This window comes from Apostichopus japonicus, chromosome 8 (assembly GCF_037975245.1).
Source record: "Apostichopus japonicus isolate 1M-3 chromosome 8, ASM3797524v1, whole genome shotgun sequence".
Classification (NCBI taxonomy): domain Eukaryota; kingdom Metazoa; phylum Echinodermata; class Holothuroidea; order Aspidochirotida; family Stichopodidae; genus Apostichopus; species Apostichopus japonicus.
In genome coordinates, this window is record NC_092568.1 from 25,840,207 (window position 1) to 25,856,130 (window position 15,924).

Here is a 15,924-nt window from a genome sequence, read left to right on the forward strand (position 1 = left end):
TTTGAAAAGCTTGATATAGTAGTTTAGGACCTCGTTGTTTGCATGTTTGTTCACAAGATTGAGCTGGAGATTTGAAAATGATTCTATGTTAAGTGATGTTAAATATGAAGTGTTCACAAAAAGGTTTTGGTTAGTATGCTTTGTGTTTTCTTGCTAGCATATCTATGATTAAAGGAAAACTGGTTTGAAAATAATAGTAATTCATGGATAGCTTATTGAATTGGGCAAATCATGCGAAACAAGAGAAATCACAATGATATTTAGTTAAAAACAATTATAAACATGTAGTAACTCTGAAAGCAACATGACATTTTGTTTGTATTTTTTACAGCCTGAAGTGGCAAACAAGTATAACATCAAGAATAAGAAGTTTTCAGATTTCTTTGCTGGGCCCATCCCAAATTTTGCATCCACTCCCTCAAAGAGGAATCGGTCAGATGGGGGCAAGAAATTTGAAGATGAGGATGACCTCCCGCTTACTGAGGTGAAAAAGAAAGAAGCTAAGCTCAAGAAAAAAGGTTTGTTCTTATTTTTATCGTAATTTACCCTTATTTAGCATCACATCAGCAAAAAGAACATTGGCCTTAGTCAATTGTGTAAAATAATAATAAGAACAGGAAGTGAGTGGGTGGACTAAAATGAGACAAAAAATGTTTTCAAAAGAAAACAAACTGCAATGCTGTATCCCTTGGATACGAATATACCGCATATATCATAATGAGCACACATATGGTAATATGATTTCACCACATGTTTGTGAAAATCCTATCTAAACCCATCAGGGGAAAGTTTGTTAAAACAGAACCTAGGTGGTCTAGGATTTGTGTTTGTAAGAATCCTGTTATCATCCAGTGAAGGTTTTACACATGTCCTATGACCAATTCAAGCAGAGAAAGGTCACTTGCTATACAAATTGTAATACTGGGATGGCAGGCAATAGTTGTGCATTTAATTCACATGGTGCAGTGACTCGCACACACACACAACCAGAAGACCAAAGACAGTAGTACAACAGAAATCAGACTTTGAGCTTATACACTCACATAGTAAGTAGGCTATGTATTCTGCACATAAAACAAATACGTGTGAGCACATGCCTACATGTTGGCAAGGACTTGTTTGTTCACTTTGAACTCTAAAGAATTCCTCTGCATAGTTGACTGAGCAGCATAGGTTGTGGACAAACAGTCTGGGAATGAGTTAATCGAGCATCACAGGACAAAATGGCGCACAGATTCAAGAATTCCTACACAATGCAAAATATGTAATTGATTTTGTAATTGATTTGTACGTATGATCAATATAACTTAAAAGTTGCCTGATACCTCAAAAACTGTAAACTAAATGTTAAAACAGTACATGATTTTTGCTTGATGATGTATTGGTCCTTTAATTCATTGGAAGAATACATCAAGGTTTCCAGTGTGTGAAGGTGTTTTGAAATGTATTCACAGTGTTGTTGATAATTTTAATACTGTTTGTATTTGTAGTGTTGATGTTACATGTCTTCCCCCTTCCTCTCCTATCCCTTCCCAAGTTAGTGCATATGAGGAACCATATTACATTTTTGTTTCCTTGTCGAGGGCAAAGGGAATCTATGTGACGATGATGGTGTGGGTATGTGTTTGCCTATGTATGTTTGTGTGAGGCTGTGGCTTGTAAATGCTCTAACTCAGAAAGTGAATGGTGGTTCAACTACATACTTGGTATGTGGATGTTTCTTAGTGAGTAGAAGAACCCTATTGTTTTCTGTTTTGGTGAAAGGTCATTTGAGGTCACCAGAGGTCGGAATCTGAGAGTAGTGTAAACCATAGTTTATAAGCAAAGCTTGCATGAACTGTAAACTCAATATGTGGATCCACCTAAGTGAGTAGAAGAGCCTTTTATATCAGTGGTGGACAAAGGTTATTGGAGGTCACCAAAGGTCAAAGTCTATAAACCTTGTACACCTTACAAATTCATAAGCAAAACTTGGATCAACTTCATACTAAACATGTGGATCCACCTTAGTGAGTGCAAGAACCCTTTTGTTTCCAGTAGAGGTCAAAGGTCATTTGAGGTTTTCAGATGTCAAAGTACAAAAACTTCGTACACTTCATAGACAAATCTTAAACTTCAAACTCAATATGTTAGTGAGTGCAAGCACTGTGGTGACCAAGCACTGTGGTGTGTTTCATAGAGGTTAAAGGTCATTTGAGGTCACCAGAGGTCAAAGTGTGAAAACTTTGTTAACTATCTAACTTCCGCAGCTAAGCTTGGATGAATCTCGTAGTTTGTAAGTAGATCCACCTTAATCAGTACAAGATACGTACTGTTTTTGTGGCGGTCAAAGGTCATTTGAGGTCAGCAGAAAGAAAAGTCTGAAACCTTTTAAGCATGGTAACTCAAAATCAGTACAGTGGGTAAACTGTTAATTTTATATGAATTCATCTTAGCAAGTGTTTTATTTAGAGGTCATAAATAAATTGAGGTCAAAGGACAAAACCTTATAAACTATATAACTTCCATAGCAAAGCTCGGAAGAACTTGATATATGGTGTATGGATCCAATTATTGAGTAAAAGACCTTTTCTGATTCCATAGTCACCATTTGGTTAAATTCTTAAAAAGGTTGTAATTGGTGAAGGTTGAATGAACTTCATACTTGCTCGAATATGTCAAAGGTGACTTCAGATCAACAGAGATGTAAGTCTGACAGTTTGGAAAACATGATAATTTAAAGCTTAAAGGGACATCATAGCTCATATTTTAAGCTTATCAAGTCCAAGAAGCCTATTATTTTCTGTGAAGCTCCAAGGTGTTTCGTCATCATCAGAGTTCTGTCTTAAAGCGTTTTAAAGAGGATATCTCCAAAACAAAGCTTGAATGAGGTTCATAGGTGGTAGGTGCATCCACCTTATTATGCCAAGAACCTTCTCTTATAAAATGTGGCAAGGAATCACTAAACCTCTTGGCTTTCTTGTTAAGTTGTTTAAATATTACTAACTTTCTCTTCATGGAGTTGGGTCATTTGCGGCCTCTTCTGGTCATTGATACAGCTAGATTGATTTGTTGGTGCAATCAGCACATTTTATTTCCATATTTTGTCTTGTTCTGTTGTGTAGAGAAATCTAAAGAGAAAACCAAGAAGGGTAAGAGCCAGAGTCCGGACGACAAAGCCAAGAAAGTTCGACTGACACCAGAAGAGAGGGAAGCGATGAAACAGAAGCTGAGGGACATGAGATTACAAGAGAAACAGAGACGGATCGAAGAGAAAGTGAAGGAACGTGACATAGTGAGGCAGAAAAAACAAGAGGAGAAGGCCGCCAAGAAAGAGGAAGTGAGGCGAGCAGCTGAGGAAGACAAAGAGAAGAGGAAAAAGGTAGGCTCTGTGAAGGTGGAACATAAATAGCTGTCACCTGAGGCAGTATTTTGTGATGTAATTTTGCTTCATTCTGTCCCAATCCATGTACTAGTTGCACTTATTTGGATAACCCGCCGTATCACCAAAGAGGTATTCCAGGCTAGATCCTGGTACTGGAAGTTATGAACCATTTAGTCAGATAGAAAAATGTTGTTGTGTCCATCCAAAAAGTTCATGGAGTGATTTGGTGGATTAAAGAGAGGGAGAGAGGGACTGGAAAGCTATTTTTGGATTGTCTATGATAGTATTGTTTTGTTGTTTTGTTTTATTTAACAGGAGAGAGAGCACCTGAGACTGGAAAAACAGAAGTTGGAGGAGTTTCTAAAAGAATGGAACAAACCAAGAGAAGACCTGGAGTGTGATGATTTGAAGGTAAGAGTTCTACATCACTCCAGTGTCCAAAACCTTTTTGGAGGTTAGAGGGTCTCATCTACAAACTTGTAGACGGGGATTGACAGTCACACACTAGATCATAACTTCTTGTGATTTTTCTTACCTCTTTGAAAAAGTATTCATCTGTTTTGGAAAAAATTGGCAGAAATGAGGATAATCATGTTTTGTTTTCTCTTGCTGTTTGCAGGACTTACCGAAGCCTAACCCAGTGAAATGCAAGATACCTCAGAAGCTGTTTGGAGATGCATTGATGTTGATGGAGTTTCTGTTTTCGTTTGGTGATCAACTGAGCGTCCAGGAAGAGTTTCCAGAAGGCATAACTCTTGGTTCGTAGTTCATTTGCATGACAGTCACCTCCCATGATTGACTACGCGCTTGATATGAGCACTAATTGTGTGTCAATATACCAATGAACTGTGCGATGTGTTCACATGCACTCCTGATATCACTGGCCTCAAGTCCTCTTGTACAGTGAATAATTTATCCGGTATCGCATCACAAAAATGCGACGTAAAAATGGGCAAACTGCTATGCAAGGGCAGAGATGTATAGCAGTATTTGTACACAGAATCATAGTATTTTTTTAAGTGAATATGTACAGTGAATAATTTATCTGGTGTTGCATCACAAAAAAGCGACGTAAAACTGGGCAAACTGCTATGCAAGTGCAAAGATGCATAGCAGTTTTTGTACACAGAATCATAGTATTTTTTATAAGAAACACAAGTTCACAGCCGTCAAAACTGAGCTACAAAATTTGTACACTAAATTATTCCCTATTGTAGTAGACAAATTATGAATTCTGTCTTTGCTCTTTTAATATTTGTTTATTTTTGGTTTCTTTTTGTCACTATTTTGTCTGATTTTCATTTAACTGACATGTTTGTGTTCATTTGTGTGGGAAATCAAGCTGATGTTGTGTGTTGTAACGGATGATTCCTGTAAATCCTGCATTGCTTGTTTACAGCCTTGCATTTCAATTAGCATAGCTAGTTCATTGCTTCAATATTTTGATTTAAGCTATCTCCATTCTGCATTGTCATCACCCTATTTACAAAGTTCTGGTCATCCCTCTTTCAGAAACCATCGAAGAGGCGTTGTTCAGTCACCAAGTGGATGGCGCCCTCTATGACCTCCTCAAGCTCCTTCTGTCCAGCATATTCCATCTTCAAGATGAGGAAGAAGAAGACGAGAAAGTCGACCTCAAAGAGCACGCTGGAGATACTTCTTTAGGTCGGTTACCAAACACACACCACATTAGTACCATACACCATACCAGCTAATACCATACACAATTTACATAATTTATAAGTCACATCATGCTTGGATAACATTATGTTGTTAGTAGTGACCGTCGTATGGCCCTTTCCCTTTGTTACTCCTCATCTCAATCTACAGTTTTATTTTGAAAATTCTTTCCTTCTTCTTCATCATTTCAGGTGACCTGGCCGAGATTTTGAATGAGGATGACCCGACATATGCTGCCCTGTCTAAGGCTGCCTCATCAGCATTGATTTGGTCTCAGATACATCAAGGTAAACATGTCTTAATTATAGCATTAAATTATACCAATGCTTGGAATGGATAAAAGCATGAAAACTTACTCAGAAAATGTGATATGTGATGCCAATTATATCTTGTAGTTGCCAGGTCAATATTGCTTGAGGCAGATGATTGTGTTTTGGGGTGTAAGAGAGAGGGGTGGGGGGCGGGGATTTGTTTAAAAGAAGCTGTTCCTTTCCCCCTCAGTCATTTAGAGAGTTAATCGTAGCCCTCATTTAATTGAAAAGCATTCAATAGAGTCTGTTGTGCTTGAAGTTGGAACAGATCATGCCAGTTCTTAATTTCAGGTTCTCATAGAAATGTTAGCAAGTTGTGTGTCATATGTAGAAATATAATGCACGGTGCAGTAGAGTGTATTAAGTAAGTGGCAACTATAAGAGATGGTTAGGTCACTTGTTTGAATAAATATATTTGCTAATGCTACAAATTTCAGATAGTTATTTGAAATAAGACAAAGTTCTCTCCGATATATATGGATTTCTGATGTGCGTTAAAACTGAGGCCTTGAATAATTACATGGGTGCCCTAAATTGTCTTTTAAGGGAATCTTATGTAGTTACAGTATGATATCCTATTTAATCTGCTTCACCTTCCTGAAAAAAGGGTTGAAAGGTTGAACTTGAGTAAATTTTCAGTAAACTGAATATTAACACATAAAATGTATTAAACATAACATTATGATATATAACATTAAAATACAATTGTAAAATGGGATTTGAGCAAACATTGATCATAACAAGTGAGGAAAAGCATTCTTGTCAATAACTTGCATCACCAGGGACTCCACTGCGCAATTTGCCGCTGGAATCAACCACAATCTCAGAGGTGCTAAGACTTCATCTACTAGCTTCAGGAGCAGAAACCAGTGCGATGGATGCTAGATGGCGCTATCAACAGCGAGGTGCATACACATTTCACGACGACCCCGGCTTGGAACTACGATTGAAGGAACCGGCCATATTGAAAGCTCTCACAAATGGAAATGTTTACGATCTAAACGCAGGTAAATATTGATCATGAGATATGATTGTGGTTTGTACGAACGTTTGAGTCAGTTTTCAGTCTTTGGTAATAATACTCTACTGGTTGCCTCTGAGTGTGAGCATTGCTTGAGTGGCAAACTGAGGTTTATGTGATTAGCTGTGATGTCATTGATAAACTGCAGTACTTGGGATATCTTGAGGGAACACATTACTGATAGTTGAGCAACAAGCCACACTCTTGTAGCATTATGACTCCCAATCCATTGTCCTATGGTTATTCAATCATGGTTATTCAATGTGTCCACACATAAAACTTGAACTTGGACAACAATACTTTCTGTTTGTTTAGGTTGCCATTGTCAAATTACTGATCCCCTTGCCTCTTTCTTTCTCTCTCTCTCTTTCTGTTAGATTCTAGAATGATGATCATCAACACACTCTGCAACCAGATTTTGAGTTATGTTACCATAAGGGATATCATTGAGGAAAGCTGGGACCAATGGCAGGTGACCAAAAAGGAATGGAAGGAAATCTGCCGACTTGAAAAACTCAGAGAGAAGGAAGAAGTGACTATTAAGTAAGTACATTTTGTCCTCAGAAATTTGTTCCATATGCATTTCAAACAACAAACTTGTTGTTGTAGTTGTTTTCTGTTTTCATCATGTGTCTGCACTGTAAATTCAATATACAAAGCACCCTGGATTGAGTTTTGTTTAGACGTGGACAAAGAAATTTTGATTGGATTGATCTGAAATACATTGTATTGTATATTAAGGTGTATAATGGGGGAATGATATGGCCTATGCAATATATGTGATACACTTTAAAATCTGATAATGTGTAAATGGGTGCAAAAGTATCATGTTGATAATTCTACTATCTATGTTTACCTGGTAACAGTAAAAAATTGATTCCTGAATTATATATATTTTGAAGGTCATTTTCGGTATCTCCTTCAGTCTTAAACACTGGAGAACTGAACAGGTGTGTGTGCGCACTTATCTGAACTGTCATCTCTGTTGCAACAAGGAGAGTCATCAATATTCTTTTGTCATATTCCCTTTGCTATAACAAATTATTAATTTGTTACAACATAATAGATTCTTCTTCACAATGTAAGTGGCATTTGGTAAAGAATTACTGTCATTCTCTCTTCATTCCGTCAGGTACAAGAGGAAGCTGGAAGAAAGGGCACGGACCCAGTTTAAAGTCATGGAGGAGCATAGAAAAGCACAAGAGAAAGCCGAGGAGGAAAAGAAAACAGCTGAGATGCAAGGAGGGGAGGGAGACGGTGACCTGCCCGATTTGAACGGTGATTTGAAGGATGAATCTCCGGGCGGGTCTCGAAACACAGCGAAACCTCCAGAACTCATGCTGGAGGAATTAGGGAAGGAGCTCTCACCAGAGGAGAAGGAGAAGCGACGGGTGAAGGAAGAAGCGGAATCCGCCGCCAAGAAGGAGGAGTTTCTTCAGAAGAAGGAAGAACACGAGAAGAACCTGACAGAGTTTTCCACAAGGTACAGCGTGACCCCTGTAGGTCAGGATAGGATCTTCAGGCGGTACTGGATATTCCAGGCCGTGCCGGGAGTGTTTGTGGAATTTGATAAGGAACTGATGGACGGAATGGACTCCCTGGTGCTGATGAAAGAGACGGCGGCAGAGACAGGCCAGGAGGATGTAGCCAACGACGCCACCGACGACGTGAAGGACGACCAGGACTCCTCCGGCGTGAGCGAAGACAGCAATAAAGAAAACAAAGGAGAGGTTGAGGTCAACGGGGATCCCAGTCAGAAAGATGTCAAAGACGGGGTGTTATCTAACCAAGAAACTGAAGAAAATAATTTAAATTCCAACAAAATGCAAACAGAGCAAGAGGTTGTTGATGTCAAGCAGGAAGAGGCAGTTGAAACGATGGAAGTGTCAGTTGATAAAGAAGAGAACAGTTTTAAAGAAGAAGAAGCTGAGACCAAAGAGGAGAGTCGGGAAGACGATCAGGGAAACGTGAAAGAGGAGCTGATGAACGGGAAGGTAGAGCACGAAGATGCTAAGGGGATGTCAGATGGAGACGAAGATATGAAAGAGACTCCACAGTCACCAGTGAAGCAAGAGAATTTACCTGCCTCGGAGGAAGACGCCACAAACCAGGATATCGTGCCTTGGGCGTACTACCACAAAAGCGAAGAGCTCGATGCCCTCTTAGCTAGTTTGAATAGCCGGGGATTCAGAGAACGTGCTTTAAAATTACACCTCAGCCAACAGAAAGGAAAGATAGCTCAGAATTTTGAAGCATTTCCTGAAAACTACCTTGCAGGCATTAGGGTGGACGGCGACGGGGTGCCATGGTCAGCACAGAAGGCGCCATCGACCCCCCGTCAGGTGGTCATCAAAATGACGAGTGGAAAGAAGGGCCTGGTGTCCAACCAGGCAGATGGTGACGAGACTTTGGAACTACTACTCAGGGAAGCCATATTAGATTTGGAGGACAGAGTCTGGCAGGGTGGTCTAGGAATCATCAAGGTAGTGTAAACTTTACTTGTTTCCTTCCTAATGTTAGACTTTTATCTTCCCGTGAAGCTGTCACTCACATCATTCAGTTATCATCGAGGGCTGAGTGGTACACATTACTCTTCAATTTGGTATGAAAGGGTTTAATAATAAGTAGCAGGCAACAATGGAATGTTGGTAATGGCAGTTGTCTCCTGTATGCAAAATTTATGTAACTATTGGATTTTAATAAACTGTAGACTAGACTGGATTCAAAAAGGGCACAGGAGAAATGTTACTTTGATTATGGCAGCAGTTTTGGCTGTATTTGAAAAAGCACGGCAAAAATGGTACATCGGCAAAGACAGTCTTTGTCGTGCTTGAAAAGCTCACAGCAAAAAATGATATGTTTGTAAGGGCAGTTAGTGTAGGCTGGTATTAAAGAAGGATTGGCAGAAATGGTTTGTTCGTAATGGTAGTTTGTACTCAAAAGGGGAGCACAAAGATTGGCACATCAGTAAAAGCAGTAGCTTAGGCTGGGGTCAAGCGGGCATAACAGGATAAGAAGATATGATTTCATGACATTGTTCTAGACTGGATTTAAAATGATGTTACCATAGCAGTTTGTTGATAAGAATAGTGGTTTAGGCTTGGTTCAAAGGGGCAAAGACCTAGTGGATATTTACTGAGGTCATAAGCCTATGCTGGACTCAAGCAGGGCAGGGGCAAAGATGGATGATGGTAATGGCATTATTCTAGAATGGACCCAAAAGAATATCAAATTTGTCAAGGGATGAAGTTTTTTTGCTGTCAGAGCAGTTAGTTAATTTGAGCATCATACATTTGTCTGAGGCAATAATCATCAATGCCATTTTAACTCTAGCTGTTATTCGTCTGGGTTTGCTCTACAGGTGAAGGATCGGGTATCTTGGATTGCTGCAATCGAACAGGGGTCCTACGACAGGCAATGTAATGAGATATCCTGGGGTCCATTATGGGCCCGGTCTTTGATGGACGACAGTGACTTCTTGGACATGTCCATCTCAGAGCCGTCACTTTTAGAACATTCCAAGAAGAGCGCTGCCCTCAAGGTGAAAGATAGGTAAGGTATTTAAGAACAAAACGAAATGTCACACAATGAGCCCATTGATGGTGGGATTGATTTGTCCATTATGAGATTAAAATGGAGAAAGCCAATATATCGGTTCCCATTAAGACCTGATTGTATATCATTGATCAGTAGTAAAAATGAATTGAAAATGTAGTGTAGAAATACCATTGATAAAATTTAAGCTACTTATTTTGTTGACAGAGTTACTAGTGGTCATTATCTCATTAGAATGGAGCTCTTATGAGAGAAGAACATGAATCGTCAAAGAGATGAGAACCTGACATTTTGTTCAATTGTTCTATTCTCTGCAGGATTTCAGAGTTGAAAAGATCTGAGACGCCCACTGGGTCACCGAGCAGCACCAGATGTAGTACTCCCACAGTCACTGATAACGTGGTGAGGGATATGGCCTGTGCCTTGCTGCAGATCTGTCAGGGGCTGCACGATAAATACCTCATCAAGCCACTAGGTGAGAATGTTAATTCGAGAGGATTTATGTCTTTCAAGATCTTGTTACCGGTCCAAATTATAAAAGAGAGAGAGAGCTCTATGTGGTTACGATGATGGATGTTGAGATAGACATAACCACAGCCATTGCAATTTTAACACATCCAGGAAGCAAATGATATGTGCATGCCAAATATCTAGTCTCTCGTCCACATTACCAAGCTTGTATATGGAACTTGATGTAGGTATGAATTTGCTTGTGTCTGTGACATATCTATCATGCTAATTTAGAATCTCCCAAAACTCCCACCGATGAAATGATCGTATTGTTTGGTTTGTGTCATCAGGCATTCATGAAGAAGTGAAGAGATCTGGTCCACGAGCGAGGAAAATTGTGGAGAAGGAAGAAGAGGAAGCAGACAAAGAAAAAGATGAAGGTATCGTTGGCTTAAACTCCCTTTCATAATCAATGATGCACTTTTAATTAGATTCTTTCAGGTGACTTGAGAAATGTCCTTGACATGTCCAAGTTGGACTTAAATATCATCCAAAAGGATGTAATTTAACTGGTTTACTAGCTATCTTCAACAATATATTATAATAATGGCTTCAGACCAAGTTCTAGGCTGCAAAGTGGGGGGGGGGGGGATGGGGGGATAGACTTGGTGCCTCTAGCATGAAACGGTGTTAAAGGTTATCAGTGTTGTCCCCGCAATATGCCAGAAAGTCGATGAATGGCCAGTCAAACTTGGCAATTTAAATATGTCCCTCAAAGCCTGAGACTTTTAATTGTCTAACTAGAGACTTCTGTATGTCTGTGAATAATAAGAAGAAGAATTACATAAGTAAACAAATAACAGAAAACTGACTGGGTAATTTTAGACAATGGAACGTGATTTATGTCTAGAACTGGCGCGAATCCTGTTCCAGCTATTAATTCCTTAGTTATTTCCAATAATTAGAGGACAGTGCTTTTTGAAAACTTCAAGCATTCTTTAGCAAGCAAAAATTAAGGGCCGATATTGAAAATGTTTCTGGTAGTTTTATGTTCTCTGAAATTTGCCTTATCATTGGTCGCGTAGCGGATGAAAAGAAACAGAAGAAAACCTGTCGTGAATGTTGGGAGGAATCACTGATGGCTTCATCCAGCCTTTCTCAAGTCTTCCTTCACCTCTCAACATTGGAGCAGTCCATCCTCTGGTCCAAGTCCATCCTCAACGCCCGCTGCCGCATCTGTCGCCGCAAAGGGGACGCAGAGGCCATGCTGTTATGTGACTACTGTGACAGAGGTCACCACATGTATTGTCTGAAGCCACCTCTAAAGGTTCGATTCCCATCATGTCACTTTGTAGGCTACTTACCATCACTTCCAATTTTCTGGATATTGTTGTACTCGGTCATATCTCTGCGTTATTTCCGTTGGGTTTTGGGAGCTGACTATTGTGACAGTTTGAAGGATGTTATTTGGGTTTTGTGTTATTATTCAAGTTGGATAATTTAAAATGCTAGAGTGACCTGTCAACAGAGATCATTGAACAATAGCAGGTGTTGAAATGGAGTGTAAAAGAAATACATTTACTGTAATTTAACTCTTTGTCCCATTAGTGAGCCCAATAGTATCATCTTGGTAGTAAAAAAAATTTGATATGACACAAACATTACAATTAAATCACATCTCAAGGAAAAATCAGAAAAAGATTGTTAAAGGGATGGTAAGGATATTGATTTATATATATTATGATGATGTCATAAACCAGCTACCAATATTGATTTCCTGGAGAGAAAAACAGGCTGTCTGGTAAAAAAGCCCATCAGAATAATCTTATCTATAGTAAGGATCAAAGTTTTAAAATGGCATTTTCACCTAGCATTGTGGAATAGAATGTCTTTCATTTAAATGCCATATTTTCTTTCAGTAACTCTCAGTTATTTACCTTGTTTACCTTACAGAATGTTCCAAAAGGGGACTGGTTCTGTAAGGACTGTACCCCGAAAGCTGTCAAGCGAGCACCGAGGAAAACAAGACGCAAGACTTTTGACGAGGAAGCCGAGGAAAAAGTCGAAGAAGAAGAAGAAAACGAGGAAGAAGACGATGATGACAGTGATTCTGATGATTCATCCGAGGAGGAAGAAGATGAAGAGGATGATGAAGGTGAGGAGGACGAAGATGAGGAGGAGGAGGAGGAGGAGGATGAAGAAGAGGAGGAAGGTGAGGAAGAGGATGATGAAGAAGATGAAGAGGAGGAGCAGGAGGAGGAAGAAGAAGAGGAGGAGGAAAAAGCTCCAGCAGTTAAGCTGGAAGTGAGGAGAGGTAGAGCAAAGGCCAAGCCAGCACCAGTTAGTACAAAAGCCAAAGGAAATAAAGCAACAGCTGTTGCTGTCAAGGAGAAGGTGGTTGCTCCGAGAGGCAGGAGAGGAGGAGGAAGGAGAAAAGAAGTTGAAGAGAAAGATGAACCTGCTGATGATGTTGAAAGTTCAGAGGAGTGAGTACCTGTCATGTTATTTCCTTTTCTTCGTTCTCTTTTTCTTCTTACATGTCTGTGCTCATCTGACGTCTTGGATTTTTCTTCCTTTCTAAATATCATAATGATGGGGTGCTTACTCGCTGTTAACCTTCCAATGTCCACATTTCTGCATTTGGTGACAACATTTCTTAGTGGTGGTAATGGAATTTATGGCTCGCTAATCCATGTGGCATGTACTTGAACTGTTTATGTGTATGGTGTGGGGAATTTCTGGTGCTTTGGTATGAGCATAGTTTATCAGGTGATTGGAGAGATCAATTGATATTTATTTGTTTCTAAGTTTATTGGTATGATTTAAAAATCATATACCATATCCGTGCCAACTATTTAGTACTTTTAAGAAAAGGAGATTCTTTCCTGCCATTCTGTACCTGTTTGACATGAGCAAGCAACTGTGTAATATTCAGCACTTGGTCGGTAAGGCAGGATATAGTGCTCTCATCATTACCCTAAATCAGGGTTTCATGGTTTTCAGAAGTATGCACTATTCTCTCATCTCGATAAGAATGAAGGTAAGTTCGTCCGAGCTTGTATCCAGAAAATCTGTTTTAATGCAAGAGGCAACTTGTAGATTCTTGGTAGCCGAAGCAGCCAATGAGATAATGGTCCACCTGTGTAGCAAATAAGATTGTAACAAGGAATTGTGGATCAGGCTCACAATACAGAGGATCTGTTGCTGTTTGTTTTAAGTATGTCTGCTTTATATGCATTGGTTACAAAATATTAAAACTGAGCATACTGACCGTGACTATACATATTAAATGCAAAGGTCATGACATCCAATCCTGACCAATATGGCCCTGAGCATTGGTCAGTAGCTACACCATTAGTGAGCGGTGTTGGTTAGTGATCAAAAATTTTAAAAAAATACAAAAGCTGCAAAACATTAACAATAATGACATGACCATTTCAAGATATGTATATAGCAGCATCCACAAGGGTATTTTTAGGCTATTTGCTTAGCCTTCCAAATGATGCATAGCTTAGCATCTATAATGAATGCAGAGGAAATTTGAGATGTTTTATCCCCCTTTTTTTTCTCATTTTCTTTGTTGCTGGATTTCACACTTCATGAAATATTGATATATAGTTTTGTCATCATAGATGGGTTTTGCTATGAAAAAGACATGCATCTTTGCTATAATTGTATTCTCATTTTTCTCATGGTTATTTGTAGTATTATTATTTTTATAATTATTAACAACCTTTTTGTTTTTGCCATATATCCTAAGTTCTGTTCTCCTCTTTTACAAACAGTTTTGAGTTCTTGCAAACTGCATGCTTATTCTTGGCTCTACACAAATTTTCCTTTTTTGTTTTCTTTCAATGCCGAAGAAGAATTTATTTACACTACAATTGCTTTGATCAGCCCTGTTAAGCTCTTGTCAAATAGGTAAATTTACCCAAAATGAATATAAATGAGATGCAGGGGAGCAGGAGCATAAACATGTTAGCTGTAACTTTTCTTAAACTTCTTAAAAGGACTGAAAACGTTTCTGGTGTGTGACAGCGTGAACTTGACTCATTGTCTATTTCATTTAAAGTTGTCTTATTTTGTCCTTAAAACTGACCTTTAAAGTAGTGATTTACATCTGAATGTACATAAATGTGTTCTACAGTTGAACACAATCTCTGTGTCTGCCCTGATCTATTGCTTAAAACGTCCAAACCTTCTTTTTAAGGTTGAGGGTTCTTAGAGACAGAGAAGTAATAGGAATGGTCACCTGTATGATAAATTCATAGTCGTCGGATATTAGAAACCTTCAAGTCAGGACCATTTAAGGGAAGAAAAATGTGTTGTTGGGACCAGAAATACTCCTGAAATGTTATGCATAACCCAAAGAAAGATTAAGTTTTGTGTTGTACCAAAGGTTGCTGTGAACAAATGAAGAAGGTTGGCAGGCAGTTCCTTTCCTGGTTGCTAAGTAACCTTGGAGCCTTAGAAGTGTCATGTGTACTGGGAGGGAGAAATTTCAAGATGGGAGTAATATGAGAGGTGGGGGGGGGGAGGCAGATATACATTCAGTCCATCCATTAGGACAACAGTATAACCATTGATCAACTATGCTCTCCATATCATGATAACCTTCCATATCCTGATGCAATACTCTCAAGAATAATCATCAAATTTTACCAATTTAAGCAATAAGCATTGTAATCTCTCATTGCGTATAAGATGGCTGTTTGTATAATTTTACACAGTCATTGGATAAACCTTATATGTTTCCCTGCTGATGCAATAAGGGAATAAATACCACTCCAGGGCTGACATAGCTTTTGCTGGACAAAAGCAAAAGGGGTCATTTGACATTTTGACAATCTATTTATTACTTCAAGCCAACAGCACAAACAAGTGTAAGTTTGTCAATGAACAAATATTGCATCCCCAACCACATCTAACTTAATCTAAGTAAGCTCAACAATACTGCAAGTCAGGCTTTGGAATTGTAGCATCTATAGGGACTTTTAGGCCTCAAAGTGTCTTTATGGGTAGTTGATATTAAATTTACAGGAGGACTAATTGTCCCCGTGATTCGATATATTAAAAAGGCAATTAGCAATTATGTTGCATGACATTTGCACAAAACCTTGTGATTCCATTGTTCTCCACTTTTTCAGTTTTATGTTTAAATTTGTGACTTATAGAAATATTTAGGTTACAATCATTTGCCATCTAGAACTTTTGTTTTAAATGATCTCGCAAAAGGAGAAGAAAAGGAAAGGGAAAAAAATCCATATGTAGCATGCAGCTTCAGGATGTGAGAGCAAAATATTAATGACAGGTGGAGGTCTAATCTGGTGGCATAGATTGCTTACCATTTCATCATGTGGTGTTGTTGTAAGGACATTGAGACATGCCATGAGTATCATTCATTCGAGGCTGGCATTCCCACATAATATATCTTCAAGCACAGACCGCCACCCATGAGCAGTGTTACGTACAGTCTATTGGCAGAGTTGGTTTCACTGTTTGACTTCTTACTGTGTATATTCTCTTGCATTGTGACCTTTCAC

The 15,924-nt window shown here is 39.0% G+C and overlaps 1 protein-coding gene across 2 annotated transcripts in view; it reads left to right on the plus strand.

The window, feature by feature from the left end:
- Nucleotides 1-15,924, plus strand: part of LOC139971294 (bromodomain adjacent to zinc finger domain protein 1A-like) — a 30,348-nt gene that overhangs the window by 4,705 nt on the left and 9,719 nt on the right. For both annotated transcript variants that reach the window (XM_071977624.1, XM_071977626.1), the window contains exons 6-19: nucleotides 332-518; nucleotides 3,105-3,361; nucleotides 3,680-3,775; nucleotides 3,984-4,122; nucleotides 4,877-5,029; nucleotides 5,236-5,331; nucleotides 6,138-6,362; nucleotides 6,754-6,919; nucleotides 7,509-8,859; nucleotides 9,738-9,928; nucleotides 10,249-10,406; nucleotides 10,732-10,821; nucleotides 11,467-11,708; nucleotides 12,335-12,867. In XM_071977624.1, the coding sequence (XP_071833725.1) occupies nucleotides 332-518; nucleotides 3,105-3,361; nucleotides 3,680-3,775; nucleotides 3,984-4,122; nucleotides 4,877-5,029; nucleotides 5,236-5,331; nucleotides 6,138-6,362; nucleotides 6,754-6,919; nucleotides 7,509-8,859; nucleotides 9,738-9,928; nucleotides 10,249-10,406; nucleotides 10,732-10,821; nucleotides 11,467-11,708; nucleotides 12,335-12,867 (3,884 nt within the window). The remainder of the gene's footprint in view (nucleotides 1-331; nucleotides 519-3,104; nucleotides 3,362-3,679; nucleotides 3,776-3,983; nucleotides 4,123-4,876; nucleotides 5,030-5,235; nucleotides 5,332-6,137; nucleotides 6,363-6,753; nucleotides 6,920-7,508; nucleotides 8,860-9,737; nucleotides 9,929-10,248; nucleotides 10,407-10,731; nucleotides 10,822-11,466; nucleotides 11,709-12,334; nucleotides 12,868-15,924) is intronic.